The sequence below is a fragment of the Euprymna scolopes genome, chromosome 5 (genome assembly GCF_053919585.1).
Source record: "Euprymna scolopes isolate OS-2025 chromosome 5, ASM5391958v1, whole genome shotgun sequence".
NCBI classification, from domain to species: domain Eukaryota; kingdom Metazoa; phylum Mollusca; class Cephalopoda; order Sepiida; family Sepiolidae; genus Euprymna; species Euprymna scolopes.
The window spans coordinates 143068188-143083402 of record NC_136486.1 but is presented as its reverse complement, the minus strand read 5'-3'; the positions used below and the strand labels follow the sequence as shown (position 1 = coordinate 143083402).

General features: G+C 31.3%; 1 protein-coding gene across 2 annotated transcripts in view; it reads right to left on the bottom strand.

Annotated features, from left to right (window-relative positions):
* LOC145276998 (threonine--tRNA ligase 1, cytoplasmic-like) overlaps positions 1–15215 on the bottom strand; it is a 78204-nt gene that overhangs the window by 32983 nt on the left and 30006 nt on the right. For both annotated transcript variants that reach the window (XM_080128579.1, XM_080128578.1), the window contains exons 7-11: positions 10415–10479; positions 9610–9688; positions 9331–9477; positions 8022–8120; positions 7059–7154 (exon numbers count right to left, since the gene is read on the bottom strand). In XM_080128579.1, coding sequence (XP_079984705.1) covers positions 7059–7154; positions 8022–8120; positions 9331–9477; positions 9610–9688; positions 10415–10479 — 486 coding nt within the window. The remainder of the gene's footprint in view (positions 1–7058; positions 7155–8021; positions 8121–9330; positions 9478–9609; positions 9689–10414; positions 10480–15215) is intronic.

Sequence of the window (15215 nt, the reverse complement as noted above, 5' to 3'; positions counted from 1 at the left end):
GACAAGTGCGGACTTTCTTTTTGGTGGCACTGTGTGTGTATATATATATATATATATATATATATATATATACACACAAATGTTTTCTCATTTTGTCATGGGTACATAAATCAAAGATTTTTCTGTATTTTGATTTTTTAATGTAGAGGGAATTCTGTACAAGAATATATACACACACACATTGGAATAGACTACATATTCATATAATAAAAATGAATCTTTGATTTATTTAATTTAAAGTTTGCAGCCTCTAAAAAAATGTAAAAAAAAACACTATATAAGAAATAATAAATTAAGTTCATTTTAATAGTTTATTAAAGTTTCAAAGAATATCCAATCATCAGATGTATATTAATTAAATCCTTGCAGTCTTTATACATATGAATACAAATTCAAACTAGAAAACCAAATTCTAAAAGTTTCTTACAGATATAAACGGTGTGACATCATTGGGTATCATTAATTATTCTGAAGAACATTTAAAACAGACCACTAAAATTGAATGCATTTTATTCAACCATCTTATAACGATCTCTAGATGTAGAAAGAGAGAATTGATTGATTGGTTTGTTTAACGGCATATCAACCGTTAGAGGTTATTTAATGCAGAGTTCTGTTTGGCTATTGGTGACATGTTCGGTTTTAGATTAAATATTGGTCAATGGTGTAGTAATTAATGTTTCTACAGAATGGGAAGGTTTAGTTTTATTTCTTTTAAGAATTTCAAGATTTTGTTTGGGTCTGTATTGTTGAATAAGTCTTTTAGGTCTTTGGATTGGTAGTATTTTGATCGAATTGAGTTAAAACCATGGCAGTAGATTAATATGTGTTTTACTGCAAATGGTTCATGACATGCATGTTGGGGGTACTTCGTTTTTTAGAAGATGAGAATGAGTAATATGAGTATGTCCTATTCTGAGTCTGGTTAGTACTTCTTTCCTTATTTTCCGATATCCTGGATACCATTCCTCGATATTAGGTTGGATATTTTGAAGTTTGTTGTTTGCTTGATTGTTCCATATTTCTTGCAATTTATTTCTAAAAAACTTGTTGATTGTTGGTTTGAGGTCTGAATGGGGGATTTTGAAATCAGAAATATTTAGGTGTAGTGATTTTTTTTGCTACTTTGTCAGCTTTTTCGTTGTTGGGGATGCCAATATGACTAGTTATCCAGCAGAATGATTTTTTTTGCTTGTGGATAATTGGTTTATTCTATGTAAGAGTTTGATGATTAATGGGTTTGTCGATTCTTGGTTTAATAAGGATAAGAGCGTTGATTTGGAGTCTGAGAAAATTATGAACTTGCTGGATTGGTTTGCTGTGATGATGTCTAGGGTTAAGTTGATGGCCAGGATTTCAGCACTATATATTGAAGCATTGTTCAGAATGTGTTGTTGCCGTTGTGTGTTATTAAGTACAGCAGCACACCCTACTTTGTCTTTATTTTTGGATCCATCAGTATATATGTGCAAGTAGTTACAAAAAACATTTATTATGGATTGGTTTTTTTTCTTGGAGGGTGATCGGGTTTGTTTTAGTTTTGGGATGTTTAGCGACGTCTAATATAATTGTTGGAGGTTTTTGTAGCCATGGGGGTGTTTTTGAAGTGACAGTTTTGTGTATGTGGGTAATGTTTATTTGTCTCAGAGAGGAGTTCTTTTATGCGAAAGCTGAAAAGTTTAATAGTGTTTTCTTTTATGTTGAGGGGTAGGTTAAATTAGGATTCAAAGATAGTTTTGTAAGCGGAGTTTGAAGCAAGTTTTATATATTTCTGTGTTCCCAATTTTTGCCTTCTTAGCTTTAGTGGGAGCTCATTTGTTTCTGTATATAAGCTTTCTACTGGGGAGGTAGTGAAAGCCCCTGTGGCGAGTCTTAGACCTTGATGGTGTATTGTATCTAATTTTAGTAGGTAAGATTTTCTAATTGATCCGTAAATGAAACATGCATAATCTAGTTTGAAGCGTATTAATGTTTGGTAAAGTTTAATGAGAGTTTTTGTCGGCTCCCCATTCAGTGTGGGCTATAGTCTTTATGAGATGGATGGCTTTGTTGCATTTGGTTCTCAGGTGATTTATATGTGGGATAAAGGAGAGTTTATGATAAATATAATGCCAAGGAATTTATGTTGTTTGACTATTGGGATTTCTGTATCAAAGAGTTTGAGAGTTGGGTCATTATGCATTTTGTGTATATGGCTGAAATGTAGACATTTGGTTTTTTCTTTTGATAGTTTAAAGCCGTTTTCTGTGGTCCATTTGCTTATTTTGTTTAGGCATTGTTGAAGTTCATGTTCTATAGTATAGATGTGTTTTGATCTTTAGCAGATCAAGAAATCATCCACATATAGTGAGCCTTTTATACCAGGGGTAAGACATTTTGTGATGTTATTAATTTTAATGTTAAATAATGTGGTAGAGAGGATGCATCCTTGCGGAACTCCCATTCTTTGTTCTTTCGAGTCTGAGAAAGTGTCATTTAAAAGGACTCTAAAAGTTGTTTTTTAGTAAGTTGTCAAACTTTTAAGCCGAGTGTTTTTAAGTCCCTCATTATACCATATCTCCACGTGGTATCATAAGCCTTTTCAAGGTCAAAGAAAACTGCAGTGAGATTTTCTTTTTGGAGGAAAGCTTCACGTATTAATGTTTCCAGTCTGACAAGGTGGTCAATTGTCCCTCTTCCTTTTCTGAATCCTGTTTGTAGGTTGGTTATTAGATTGTTGGTTTCAAGGTACCATGTTAATCTTTTATTGATCATACGCTCTAGTATTTTGCTAATACAGCTGGTTAAAGCAATTGGTTGGAAGTTTGTTTGGTTTGTCATGGTATTTGGTTGGTTTGGGTGATCTGTTGTGTTTTGGAGTTTTGGAATAGGGATAATAGTGGCCTGTTTCCAGAGTGTAGGAATGTTGCTAGTTATCCATAGATTATTGTATATATTAAGTAGGTATATAAGAGAAATTTTTGGCAATTGTTTTATAAATTCATAGGGAATTTCATCTGGGCCAGCAGCTGTGTTATGGGTTTTGGCTAGTGAGTCTCGGAGTTCTGTAATCGAAAAAGGCAGATTATAGTTTTCCGTATTTTCTGATTGAAAGTTGATATTTTTCTTTTCTTCTTGTTTAATATTTTGGAAAGTTCTTTCTAAATTTTGTGGGGATGAAATTTGTGAGAAGGTATCTGCTATGTGGTTTGCAATGTCTTTTTTATTTGTGAGTTTTACATTGTTTATGGTGAGGTGTTTTATTGGATTACTGTCATATTTTCCTGATATCTTTCTGATCATGTCCCATATTGTTTTAGTGTTTGAATTTAATTTTGAAATATAATTTTTCCAAGTAGTTTTTTTGGATTCTTTGATAATTTGTCTGGTTTTGGCTCTACAGTTTTTGAAGAAATATAAATTTTCTTTGGTTGGGTGAGAGTTGAATTTTCTAAGAGCTGCACGTCGTGCTCTTATAGTTTCTTTGGTCATTAAACTAAGGTTTGTTAAATTTTGTTGAGGGAGAAGATTTAGGTATGCATTCCTCTGCTATAGATGTTAAGGTTTTAGTGAAATAGAGAAGATGGTCTTCATTACTGAGATTAGATTCTGGGTTTAGTTTTGATGAGCATAATTTTAAAAATTCTTCCCAGTTAGCTTTATGAATATTCCAGCGTGTTTTTTTTTTTTTTCGGAATGAGGATTTGAGTTTTCGAGGATAATAGGGAAATGATCACTTCCACAAGTATCCTCATAGACTCTTCAGTTAAAATCTAGGAAGATGGACAGGTCGCATATAGTGAGGTCGATGGCAGAGGATGTTCCAGTAGCTGGGTGTAGATAAGTGTTTGTTCCATTATTGAGGAGGCATAGATGGTTTTCATTTAAGAAATATTCAATAATTTGTCCTCTTCTGTTTGTTTTTTCATTCCCCCATAGTTCACTGTGGCTGTTGTAATCGCCCATGAAAATGAATGGCTTGGGCAGCTGTTGAGTTAGTTTATTTAAGTCTGTTTTATTTAAGTTTTCATTTGATAGTAGATATAGGGAGCAGATTATTAGTGGTTTTTTTTAGGTTGATGGTAACTGCAACTGCTTAGAGAGATGTATTCAACTTGGCTTCACTTTGAGTTATATTGTTGTTTATTAAGATGGATACTCCATCGGATGCCCTATTTGCTTGTTTATGTATGTAGTCATATGAAGTATATTGTTTTATGCAGAGTGTTTTTTGAGATTTTTTGTAGGTTCCTTGGAGAGATATAACTGCTGGGTGATAAGATGAATGAGAAGGTGTAGTTCATCAAGGTTCGCCTTTTTACCTCTTATATTCCATTGAATGAAGATTGGTTTATGGGTCATTTATGTTGAGGTTTTGATTATCCGTGATCATTTTTTCTGTTGCTTCGACTTGATTTTGGGTTTTAGCCTTTTGGGTTGGTGAAAGGTGCAGGTTGTTGAGGGTTTCCGTTTGGCCCTAATTTTTTTGTTTTTTTCCGTTTTTGATTTATCTTCTGTTTGGTCTTTCATTTTGGCTTTATTATTCGGGGTTCTAGATCTGGAATTTGAACGGGACCTGTTGTCTATTTTGTTATTGTTTTGTTTTTGTTTGGGAAGTGATTGATGAGGGGTTTCTTGTTTTGCGATTTATGTTTGTTCTGTTTCCATTTCGTCCATTTCTGTTCAGTTTAATTTTTTAGGGGTATTTCGGTTTTTTGATTTGGTGGTTTGTTGTTTGGTTTTGGGAAGGTTTGTTCTTTGAAGTTTTGGTTTTGAAGAGGGGTGGTTTGGGTGGAAATAAGTATTTTATTGTTTTCTTTTTTGTTTCTGGTTTAGTTTTTTCTATTTTTTGGGAGTGAATTATTTTTAGTTTCTTTTGGAAATTAGGCAATTCGCTAGGTTCTAGGTTTATAAGTTTTTCAATTAGTTCGAGGTATTTGCCGGGTTGATTGATGGTGTTTGATTTTGCAGTAATTTTTGAATAGGTTTGGTTTTTGGTGAGTGCTCCTACTATTTGTTTTGCCTCTGGATAGGAGATGTTACGTTTATTTAGTGGTTAGAATTTCTTTTTCTTTTCTCCGTCTTTCGCATTTTTTTTAATAAGTGGGCCGTTCACCTTATCAGTTAATGCATTTTGTCTCCTGGCATTTCTGTTCGTTATGACTTATTTCTTTGGTGCCACATTTAGCACACATGGGATGTCCTCTACATACATCTCTATGATGCCCAAACTTCTGGCATTTGTAGCATCTCAGAGGGTCGGGTATGTAGATTTCTACTGGTTCGATGGTATAACCAATTTTAATTTTTGGGAGTATTTTAGGGGTATTGAATGTAAATATGTATGTGTTAGTTGCTATCTTTTCATTGTCTTTTTTAATAGTTATTCTTTTGTAACTGATAACTCCTTGGTTATTTAGCTCCTTTTGTATTTCTTCAGGGGAGGCAAGTGCTAATTCTCTGCTGCGAACTATTCCTTTAGATTGGCTAAGATTTTTATGCAGGGATGTTTTTACGTTAATGTTTTGGAATGTTTTCATTTTCTCCAAGTTAAGACTTTGATTTTTGGTTTCTATTTCAATCAACAGGTTCCCAACTTTCAGTTTTTTAACTGATTTAGGTTTAATTTTATTTCATAATATTCTATTAGAAAGGGGTGGAGTTTAGCCATCGGGTTTCCTCAAGTGATTCTATAACGTAGAATCTGGGGAATTCCGGGCTTTCTTCTTCTGAATCTGATAAGGCGCGCTTGGGTTTTTTGGTTTGTTTGGACATTGACTTAAGTGGAAATTTTCTTTGTCTGTGTTCCCCACCTGCCTTGGAGCCCGATATTGGGACCTTTCAAGAGGGAAACCCATTCGCCTTGACAATGTCAGGGCTACACAAGACAGTATACTTGGTCAAGTGAGAAATCCTGAGCACCTGTTGCCAGATTTATTACACTATCCAAATCATTAGTGCATAAATGTTGTGGTTATCAGCCATGTCTGGATTTGGATTCCTCACTTACCAATTGACCCTTAGCCAGCGCCTTCTAACATCTATTATAGAAACAATGTTTAATTGTTTCTGTCTTGTATTTGATAAGAGGAGATTATTATTTAGTATTTTAGGTTTTCTCTTATTTTGACTGGGCTTTTAATGAGAGACGTTAGGGCTTGACCTGACCAGCCAATTGATCAGATCGGACCTCTCCGACCGCCCGTCTAGCCTAGTACGAGGCCAAAGTGGAGTGTTGCAATTGATACCTTTATTTTCTCTAGGTATCAGTTGCTCAGCCACCAGGATCCTTTTCCTAGGCATCATGGGTTGCCACCCACGGCCAACACGTGGCCTCATTGAGGGACTTTTACTCTCTGCAGGGGGGGGGGGGGGGCAGATGGCGTATTCTAATGCCTCACTGACAGGGCTAGAAAGAGAGAATGGGCATTCTAATCTTCCCTTGCGATATGAAGTTCCATCATCTCCAGTGTACAATTTAATCGTAATGAAGAAACTTACTTTTGAGTTGTTAAAATGGTTACAAAAAAAAAAAAAATGAATGGAAAACAATTTTCAGATGATATAATTATATAGAGAGCATTCAAATTTTATTTAATATTAAAATAAAATTTTGGTAAAAACTTATGAAACTCAAAATTAAATCCTTAATTCCATATATAGAAAATTAATTTCCAACTGTAACAAATTTTTAGACACTTCTTCATTATAATATATAATATTATAATAGCAAAAATCAAAACACTGAATTTCAAGTAAAACTAATAGTATCTCCTGAATTTTCATGTCACACATAAAAAAAAAAAAAAAAATCACAAAAACAGTAATAAACATATCCAAAAAATCACAAAAACCAATAAAGTAAAAAAATAATTATTAATGAAAATAGTTTTTGAAGAAAATTAGTAAAAATTGTGTTTTGCTACAAAAAGGAAACCCAAGAGTTGAAATTATAACAAGAGAGGTAAGTATTTTCTGAAAACTTTGAAAATCTTAGGCCAATTTCGCTATTTATAATGAAGTGCCAATTAAAAAAAAAATGAACAACATGTTAAAAGAAATAGAAAGGAAATATTTACCGCATAATGTTGCCAATGACCAGAAGTCTCCCACAATTTACTGTTGTAGATATTTGGTGAGACAACTTCACTGAAGCCTCTTTTCCAATATTCACTCTACAAAAATAGAAAGACATGTCAACATTCTAAGACAAAAGAGAAAGAAAGCTGTCAAGATTAAAATCAAAAATTTTAATTGTGAGGAGATATGTAGGTCTAAGTTGATAGATGGTGCAGATTTTAATTTGAACAGTAAGGACAAACTGAAGCAGCACATCGACCTGGCATTTCAAGACTTTTTGGCTGCAGCTGGGAATTGAACATAATTCTAGGGGCATCATAAAAGCTGTTTATCTATTCAGTTTAGATTGTGGCTGATTTAATGAATGAGGAATTTGAGATGAATATAATAGGATAAAGATGATGATATGTCTCATTGTTCTGAATGGTTGATCATATAAATTTTATATCCACACCATATATAAATACATTATCAATTATCCACACCATATATAACTATTATGAATTTTAAATATTAAAATATATTTTGAGGATATTTGCCAGTAGTAGAGTAATAGTCAGTAGATTTTGGCAATATTTATTCAATGAAATCACGTTTTGATCTTTGATTTGTGTCAGTCTCTTGAGGAGATCGAAGATCAAAACATGTTTGCATTTCTCTACATATTTGACACACTTCTATATTATAATATGTATATAATCCTAAAAATTTATCTAAAGAGATTGTAGTCATAATAGATTCCATAATCTATTCCTGATAATCATCATCCTAAAAATGAAAATAATTAATCCTCAAGTAAAAAATGAAATTGTTTGTTCATTGAAAATAATGAAGGAATTTTCTGTAATTTATTGTACAGAAAAATTTAGTTTTCAGCAGCCATTTTTCTTACTTTTAAGGAAAATGATGACAAAATCAAGTCACAAGAATTGAAAGAAAAAATGTTTTTCTATAAAACTTACCCTAATTAATCCCACTAATTTGTTATAAATATGAGCACCTTTTGGTAAGAAGAAACAACTTCCAGGACTGAGTTCATGGAAAAAGAACAATTCTTGCTCCTACAAAGAAAAGTTGAGGAAAAAATATAACAATATTTACATTTTTTATTAGAATAGAAAATATTAAAATTTAAAAATGTATTTGTTTACATTTTAGCATAGATCATTATCAAATGAAAAGAAAAAAAAGATGGAAAATAAGACATCCTACATGATAGGAAATGTATTTGTTTCATTCAATTCAAAATTGTAATAGAATTTTGTGAAGCTATTTCGGTTTGAGAGTCATGTTGGAAGGTAAGCTTAAGCCATATGCAAATATATTTTCAATGAAAAGTGTTAGATGTAAAGAATTTTAACAAATGTGCAACATGAAATAAATGACACACACACACGAACAGTAATACTTTATTAGCCTGGTCTCCTCAAAAAGGAAATGAAAACTACTTTTATTCAAAAGTCAGAAAATAATCTACAAACAAGAATAAGTTTAAGACTCCTAAAATTCATACTAGGATTTTTCACTAGGACCCATAATGTAACGGATAAAGTACTAAGGAAAATGCAGTTTAAGCAATACTCTTCTGAAGGTTAAATAAAGTTTTGTTATAAAGATTTAAATTAAGTTAACCATTACAGAGTAACTGTAACTGTGTCAGCACTAACCTTATTCGGGTTTAACCGGCTTCTCCCGAAGGGTAAGTTTCATGGGAGTATGAAATTCACAAGCGGTCCCGAGTCACATGTATATCCCTGTCAGGGGGGATGACGACGTTAGGTTTTTGCAATTTCTTGCAGGGAAGTGTCGACGTCCTCCGACATACAGCGCCTAGAATTTCCAAATTGGTCACTCATTTTAGCAGTGACCAGGCTCAACGTTGCTCATATATATATATATATATATATATGGCAAAATCATTACAGAGTACTGGAAACATAAATATGAACAAAATTTTATTTTACAACTATTGTATATTGTTTTATCTTTTGGCATTGCATTTTTTCTTTTCTCATATTTCTACAATATTTCTTTTTATTTTATTACCATCTCGGAATCCGAGTTAATGCTAGGGATTAATCAAGAGCATTATGTAATCGCAGTAATGGATAAGAAATATTTTCAGAAAAATGTTTTATTAAAAAATTTTTTCTATAATCAGTTTTCTTCTTAAGACTTTATGACTTCTCTCAAATTGTAATACAATTAGGAAAAAGAAAAAAACAAAAACGCCCCCCACCCTCTTCTACCTTAGAACAACATAATTCTTACCCGACCAATCTTACGGTGATCTCTTTTGGCCGCTTCTTCCTGAAAGTGTTTCCATTCTTTCATTTGCTTTGGATCTGGGAAGGACATTCCATAGATCCGATTCAAAGACTCTGCATCAGATTTGCCTTCCCAATACGTAGCGGAATTCTGAAATCACACGAAAATAAGTGTAGTCAACATTTATTAGAGCAAAAGTTTTTAAAAAAGTACAAAAAAAATTCCATAAATTATTGAACAAGAATATTTTTGAAATTTGTGCTATTGAAGGTAGAGAATTACCTTAGTAACAGCTAAGGCTTTCACTTTACCAGTGTGTCTTATATGTGGTCCTCGACACAAATCAATCAATGGTCCACATCTAAATATAAACAAAAAAATGATAAATATTTTCTGCTTGACAAATCATTAATATTCAATCTGATCTTCAATAATTTCTTTTCATACAATTTTAAATATATTGTTTCAGCTAAATCTATTCTATACCATTACCCCTAAAATGTGGTTTATTATAAAACAAATTATCACAATCTAGATCTCATTGCAGTGCAAAGTATGAAACAAGGTTTGACTTAACCCCTCACCCGCACTGGTTCATCAGTTTCTCAAAGCATTTAATTATGAAATATTTTCAAACTTTTTAAACGTTATATGTGTTGCCTCTTATAAAGATTCTTGGATGCTTATCAAAAAAGATTCATTGAAACCAATAAATGGACAAAAATTAGCAATGTAGTATTTAAAATTTGCAATTTATAGAAATGGATCACAAATGAAAAATATCAATAGTTCATGAATTTGGAGTAGAAATTGTTTCTGAAATGATTCTTTCGTGAGATCCAATTGAGTAAAAAAGCAAATGTTAAGAATGACCCATCTTATACAGTGGTAAAATTAGAAAAACAAGTTTTTAAAATAATTTGAACCAATTTTGTTAGTCATTTCTTTTGGGATTTGCAATCAAGTGGCACCAATTCTACAGCAAATGAGTTTTACTAATGCTCAATGACTTTCGCAATGATATTAACAACTAGAAAAGATGGTTATGTATTACATTAACATGATAAAAATGGAAATGTTTACTTACTTATATACAGTGGTGGTTGGAGTTGTAACTTTTTCATTCAAAATTCGCTGCTTGAATTTATTATACTGAATTAAAAGAAAGAAATTATTACTTAACAATGAGAAAGAAAATTAGGATAAGGTTCAGCCCTTATCTTGTTTATTTATAGAAAAAGATTAACAGCTTTAAAGACAATTATTAACGGCCAACAGGCCCACTACATATATAAGAACTTGTCTGTGTCTGAGGAATAGTCTATCAAATTCCGCTTTCAATATTTTGTCTACAGATTTGAAACTTGATACATAGGGGATTTGGACCTGTGGAACAAATTGATTTATTTTTTTTTAACAGGTAAAAATAGCTACTAAGTGATCAAAAGTAAAAAACAAAATTGAACTTGGCAGTCATACGTCAACTTAAAATGTTCTATGCAAGTGCAAATGTACATTTATACATTAAGGATGGTTTATTTTTAATCATTTCTTATCAATCTGTCGATAGCGCAAATGGTAACAGCTAAATTTGGAGAAGTATATGTTTTGTTTCGATTCCAGCTGATGGTACCGAAGTATTTTTTTTTTTTTACTCTTGAAATCATTGGGTACAATATAATAAGAGTATTGGCTCCATAATAAATATGACATCTGCATAAACTATCATATTTAAGCATATTTTACAACCGGGCAATGCTGAGCATCCTGCTAGTATATATATATATGTTATATAAAATTCCTTTGCTAACCTTTTTCAAATTATTGTAACTCCTAGGAAAAAAATAATTCACTTTATCTTGTATTCTTGGTTTTATGAACAAACAATGTTTGTAAATCATAATTTGCCTCATATTGATGCTCTATCTAAACATTGAGCATTTTTTACCAAGACCAGATTTATAAATATACAAGTTAGAAAGGCATTTCTTGCAAATTATGAAAATGATTGAACAAAATATTTTTTTATAAACTTTAAAAATTCAGATACAAGATTTAATTTGAAATTTATCAATTTTCAAAGTGCACTTTTTATAATAAACTTTACAAAGTAAAATATAAAAATTCAATTAAAATTAAATTTAAAAATTACTTGAATTTATGTTATCTATATTTTGTTGCACTAAACAAATTTAAATTTATCTATTATTTAGCAATTAATGACATAGAAATATAACTTTCAACTAAAAATTTTTGAAAGTACAGAGCGCTAAGTACAAAATAAAAATAAGGACGCCTCCAGAGCACTAGTAAAAAGCAAGTTTCTAAGTGCCCCACCCTATTAGTGGGGCAGATCGCTGAAACAATCTTTCACTTAGTGCTTGTATCACTAAGTGAAAGATTCTTATGGAATATTGAGATAAGCTGTCACACTATATAGAAGAAAAATGATTTTATGTAAGCATTGAAAAAATTATTTTAAAAACTCTGGAAGGACCTGGAGCACTATGAAAGAACTAATTAAAATCAAGGAGGAACTCAACACAATACTAAAATTATTTTTTAAGTACCTTATTTCTAATTTAAAAATAGAACTATTCAATGGTTTTATGTGATATTTTGTTGTACAAACTGGATAGAATTCTGTATAAGTATCATATTTCTTATTTAAGTGCAACTTATTTTGCCTTTGGTAACAGTAATGTTATAAACTGCTTTTATTTGTAAGAAAAAATAATTTGAAATAAAGTTAACACAAAAAATGTATCCATATAACTTATCTTCCCTTTAATACATAAGTAGGTAATAATGTTTTCACTTGAACTACGTCAGTTTAAAAAGATCCCTAATCTACACAAGCACCCCAATTTTTTTTCTTGTAATTATTTTTCTAGTGATTCATTTTCATATAATTTTGGGAATTTCTCCTAATTTTGATGCCACGTAAGTATGTAATAATGTTGTCACCTGAAGTGCACTGGTTTGAAAGATCTAATCTATACAACGAGGCCTCCAGAGTACCAATAAAACCAAGCTTTTAAACCCTATACCCATCTGTTTTATGAGTACAGTAGAACTTCAGGATACGGTGGCCCTAGGATATGTTTTTTTTTTCAGGTTATGATGTGGAATACAATGATTTTCTAGACCCTGGTTACGGTATTGGCCCTGCCTTATAGTGTTATTTATGTTTTTTAATTGCATACATGTGTATTATATACTGTATGTATTTTGTTACTCATTTTTAATATGCACTGCATAAAATTTTGCTTAAGCCCCGCCATATGGCGATTTCACCAATCCCAGAACAGATTAATGCTGTATCCCAGGGTTCTACTGTATTAAAATGTTTTCAAATAACATGACAAACATAGTTTTAGTATATTTAGCATAAATAGTTTTGCTGACTCTTTATTGGTGTCTTTCTTTCTCTCTTCATATGTATTTCTCCTCATACTGTCACTATGCAACCATCTCATAGTATATATCTTAAAATTTCAAAAACTTTTTTTTAAAAAGTTTATAGAATGAAATAAGGAACAAAGTTAATAAAATTTCAGTACATAAGAAATCAAGATAAAAATGTAAAACACCGAAAAATGAGAAATTTAGGAGATAGTCAATTATATTGTCACAAGCAAAAGCACCCATTAGATTAAGTAATAGAAAGAGAAAATAATTATCCTGTCCCACGTCCTTCAAGCACCTTTAATATTGGTTTACATCATTAATGATAATTAGTGTCTACTTCTTTAATATTCATGTAAATAAAAACAAGTTTTCAAGTTTATAGCAGACCAGATTAATTTAAGTGAATCAGCAAACATTTATAGAACTACAGGTTTCAAAAGTATATGAAATTCATCAACTATGAAAATGTTCTATTGTAACTGTTTTCACATTCTGCTTTTGTGAAGGTATTTATATGCATTTATTTCACTTTGATGAGAAATACAAATTATACTAGAGAATTTTTCATATCAGTTTAGAGCAAGAATATGACAAGTACTAATTGTAAATCAAGAAGTAAAATATATATTTGAAGTCGTGTTGATTTAATAGAATATTTTTTAAAGAAACAAATTTGAAAAAAAAAAAAAATGAAATCTCAAAACATTTTGTTAAAAAATGTTATATGAAATAGTTTTGAAGCTATGTAATTAAAAAATGACATTCAGAAGAGACATTTTCTTTCAATTTTTCAAATATTCAGCAAAAACTTTAAAACAAAATTGGGTGCTTATGCAGTTTAGCAAAAACATTAGAAAATGAAGATAAAGAAAAATCTCTATGATGTACATGGAATGAACTTAAAAAAAAAAAAAAAAAAAAAAAAAAAAATCGCTTAATTTGATCAAGTAGCTTTTTCTTTTACAGAAAAAAATTTAATGACAGTGATTGCAATGGAGTCAATGTTGACAATTCCAGCTATGAGGAAGAGGGCACCAGCGGAGATTAAAACTCCATCTAATTCTTTAAATTTATCAAAATTTGACAAGATTATTTATAGTTTTTAATAATTTTTCTTTTTTTTTTTCTTTCAAAATACCATTTCAAAATTTATTAATTATTAGAACTTTATGTACATTTTGGCAAACCGCAAGAAATAGATGGAGTTATCTCCCCCTGGAATCACCAACATGGCTCCATTGCGATCACTGTCAATAAAATTTTATTTTCTTCTCTTAAAAAAAAAAAAAAAAAAAAAAAAATCTTAACGGACGTGTACAACGTAAAGATTTTTCTTTATCTCCATTTTTAATGTCTTTGCTAAACTGTAAAAGCACCCAAAATTGTAAGCTTCCAAAAATTTTAATCTTTTGATGAACAAATGAGTATTTCAGTTTAAATGCTTCAAAAATCTATATATACAGCATAATCACGTTTGACACACCGATTCCCCGTTAGATCATCGAAGTTAAGCAACAATGAGTCTAGTTAGTATCAGATGGGTGACCATTTGGGATTTCTAGGTGCTGTATATGCTCCCCGCTTATCTCAGCATTATTTCCAGTCGTCCTGGACTTTCTTTGCCACTGGACTCAAGCAGTGCCGATTCAGGAGAGGTGTGGTTTGAGATTGCGCACTCTCACCACATAATTACAGGCGCAGCTGCCCCTACAGGGGGTATCCTTTGTCTTTTGAGACCGAACGGGGGCATCGGATAAATAAAAAATTTGAAGCGTCACATGTGCTTATTGTTCGGACGACAATTAGAACGAATCTAAAACATTTTAGAGAAGAGTTATTTCCCCTGAACTCTGGAATGGTCCCTGAGATTCTCGTATGTAAACACAGGAATGAGAATACCACGAGAGCGGCACGAGAAGCGGATAGTCTGCGATTGGGACAATGGAGGAACGAACATCGTTCTTCGTAGCAGAGACATTTTTAATTCTATCTGTTCCCATCTTAGTATATATTTTTATGTAATCGTTATGTTAATATCAATAAACGTTAATCGATAACCATTGGTTTGTCTCTCCATCGATGTGATTTATTACCATGTTTTTTACTGTTATGAAGGATTCCATTTACCCACGTCATAACACTTATGAAGAAACTGAACAGCATTCTGATGATTTTAATTTCATAATTTATAAATAGGATTATTTTAAAGTATTTTAAACTTTGTTATTACAGCTTTTAATTTACTAAAATCACTGATCAATAAAAAGGGAACAATGTCACAGAAGCGAGAAAAACACATACAAGGTCACATAATTTTGTTTATATAGACTAACGGGAACTGTGGAAATTCCACAGCGGCAAAAATTTTAATTTAACACACCAACATTTTTATTTTTTTTTTTATTAAATCTTGTGTATATATATATATATATATATATATATATATATATATATATATATATTTTCTTTTACATTGT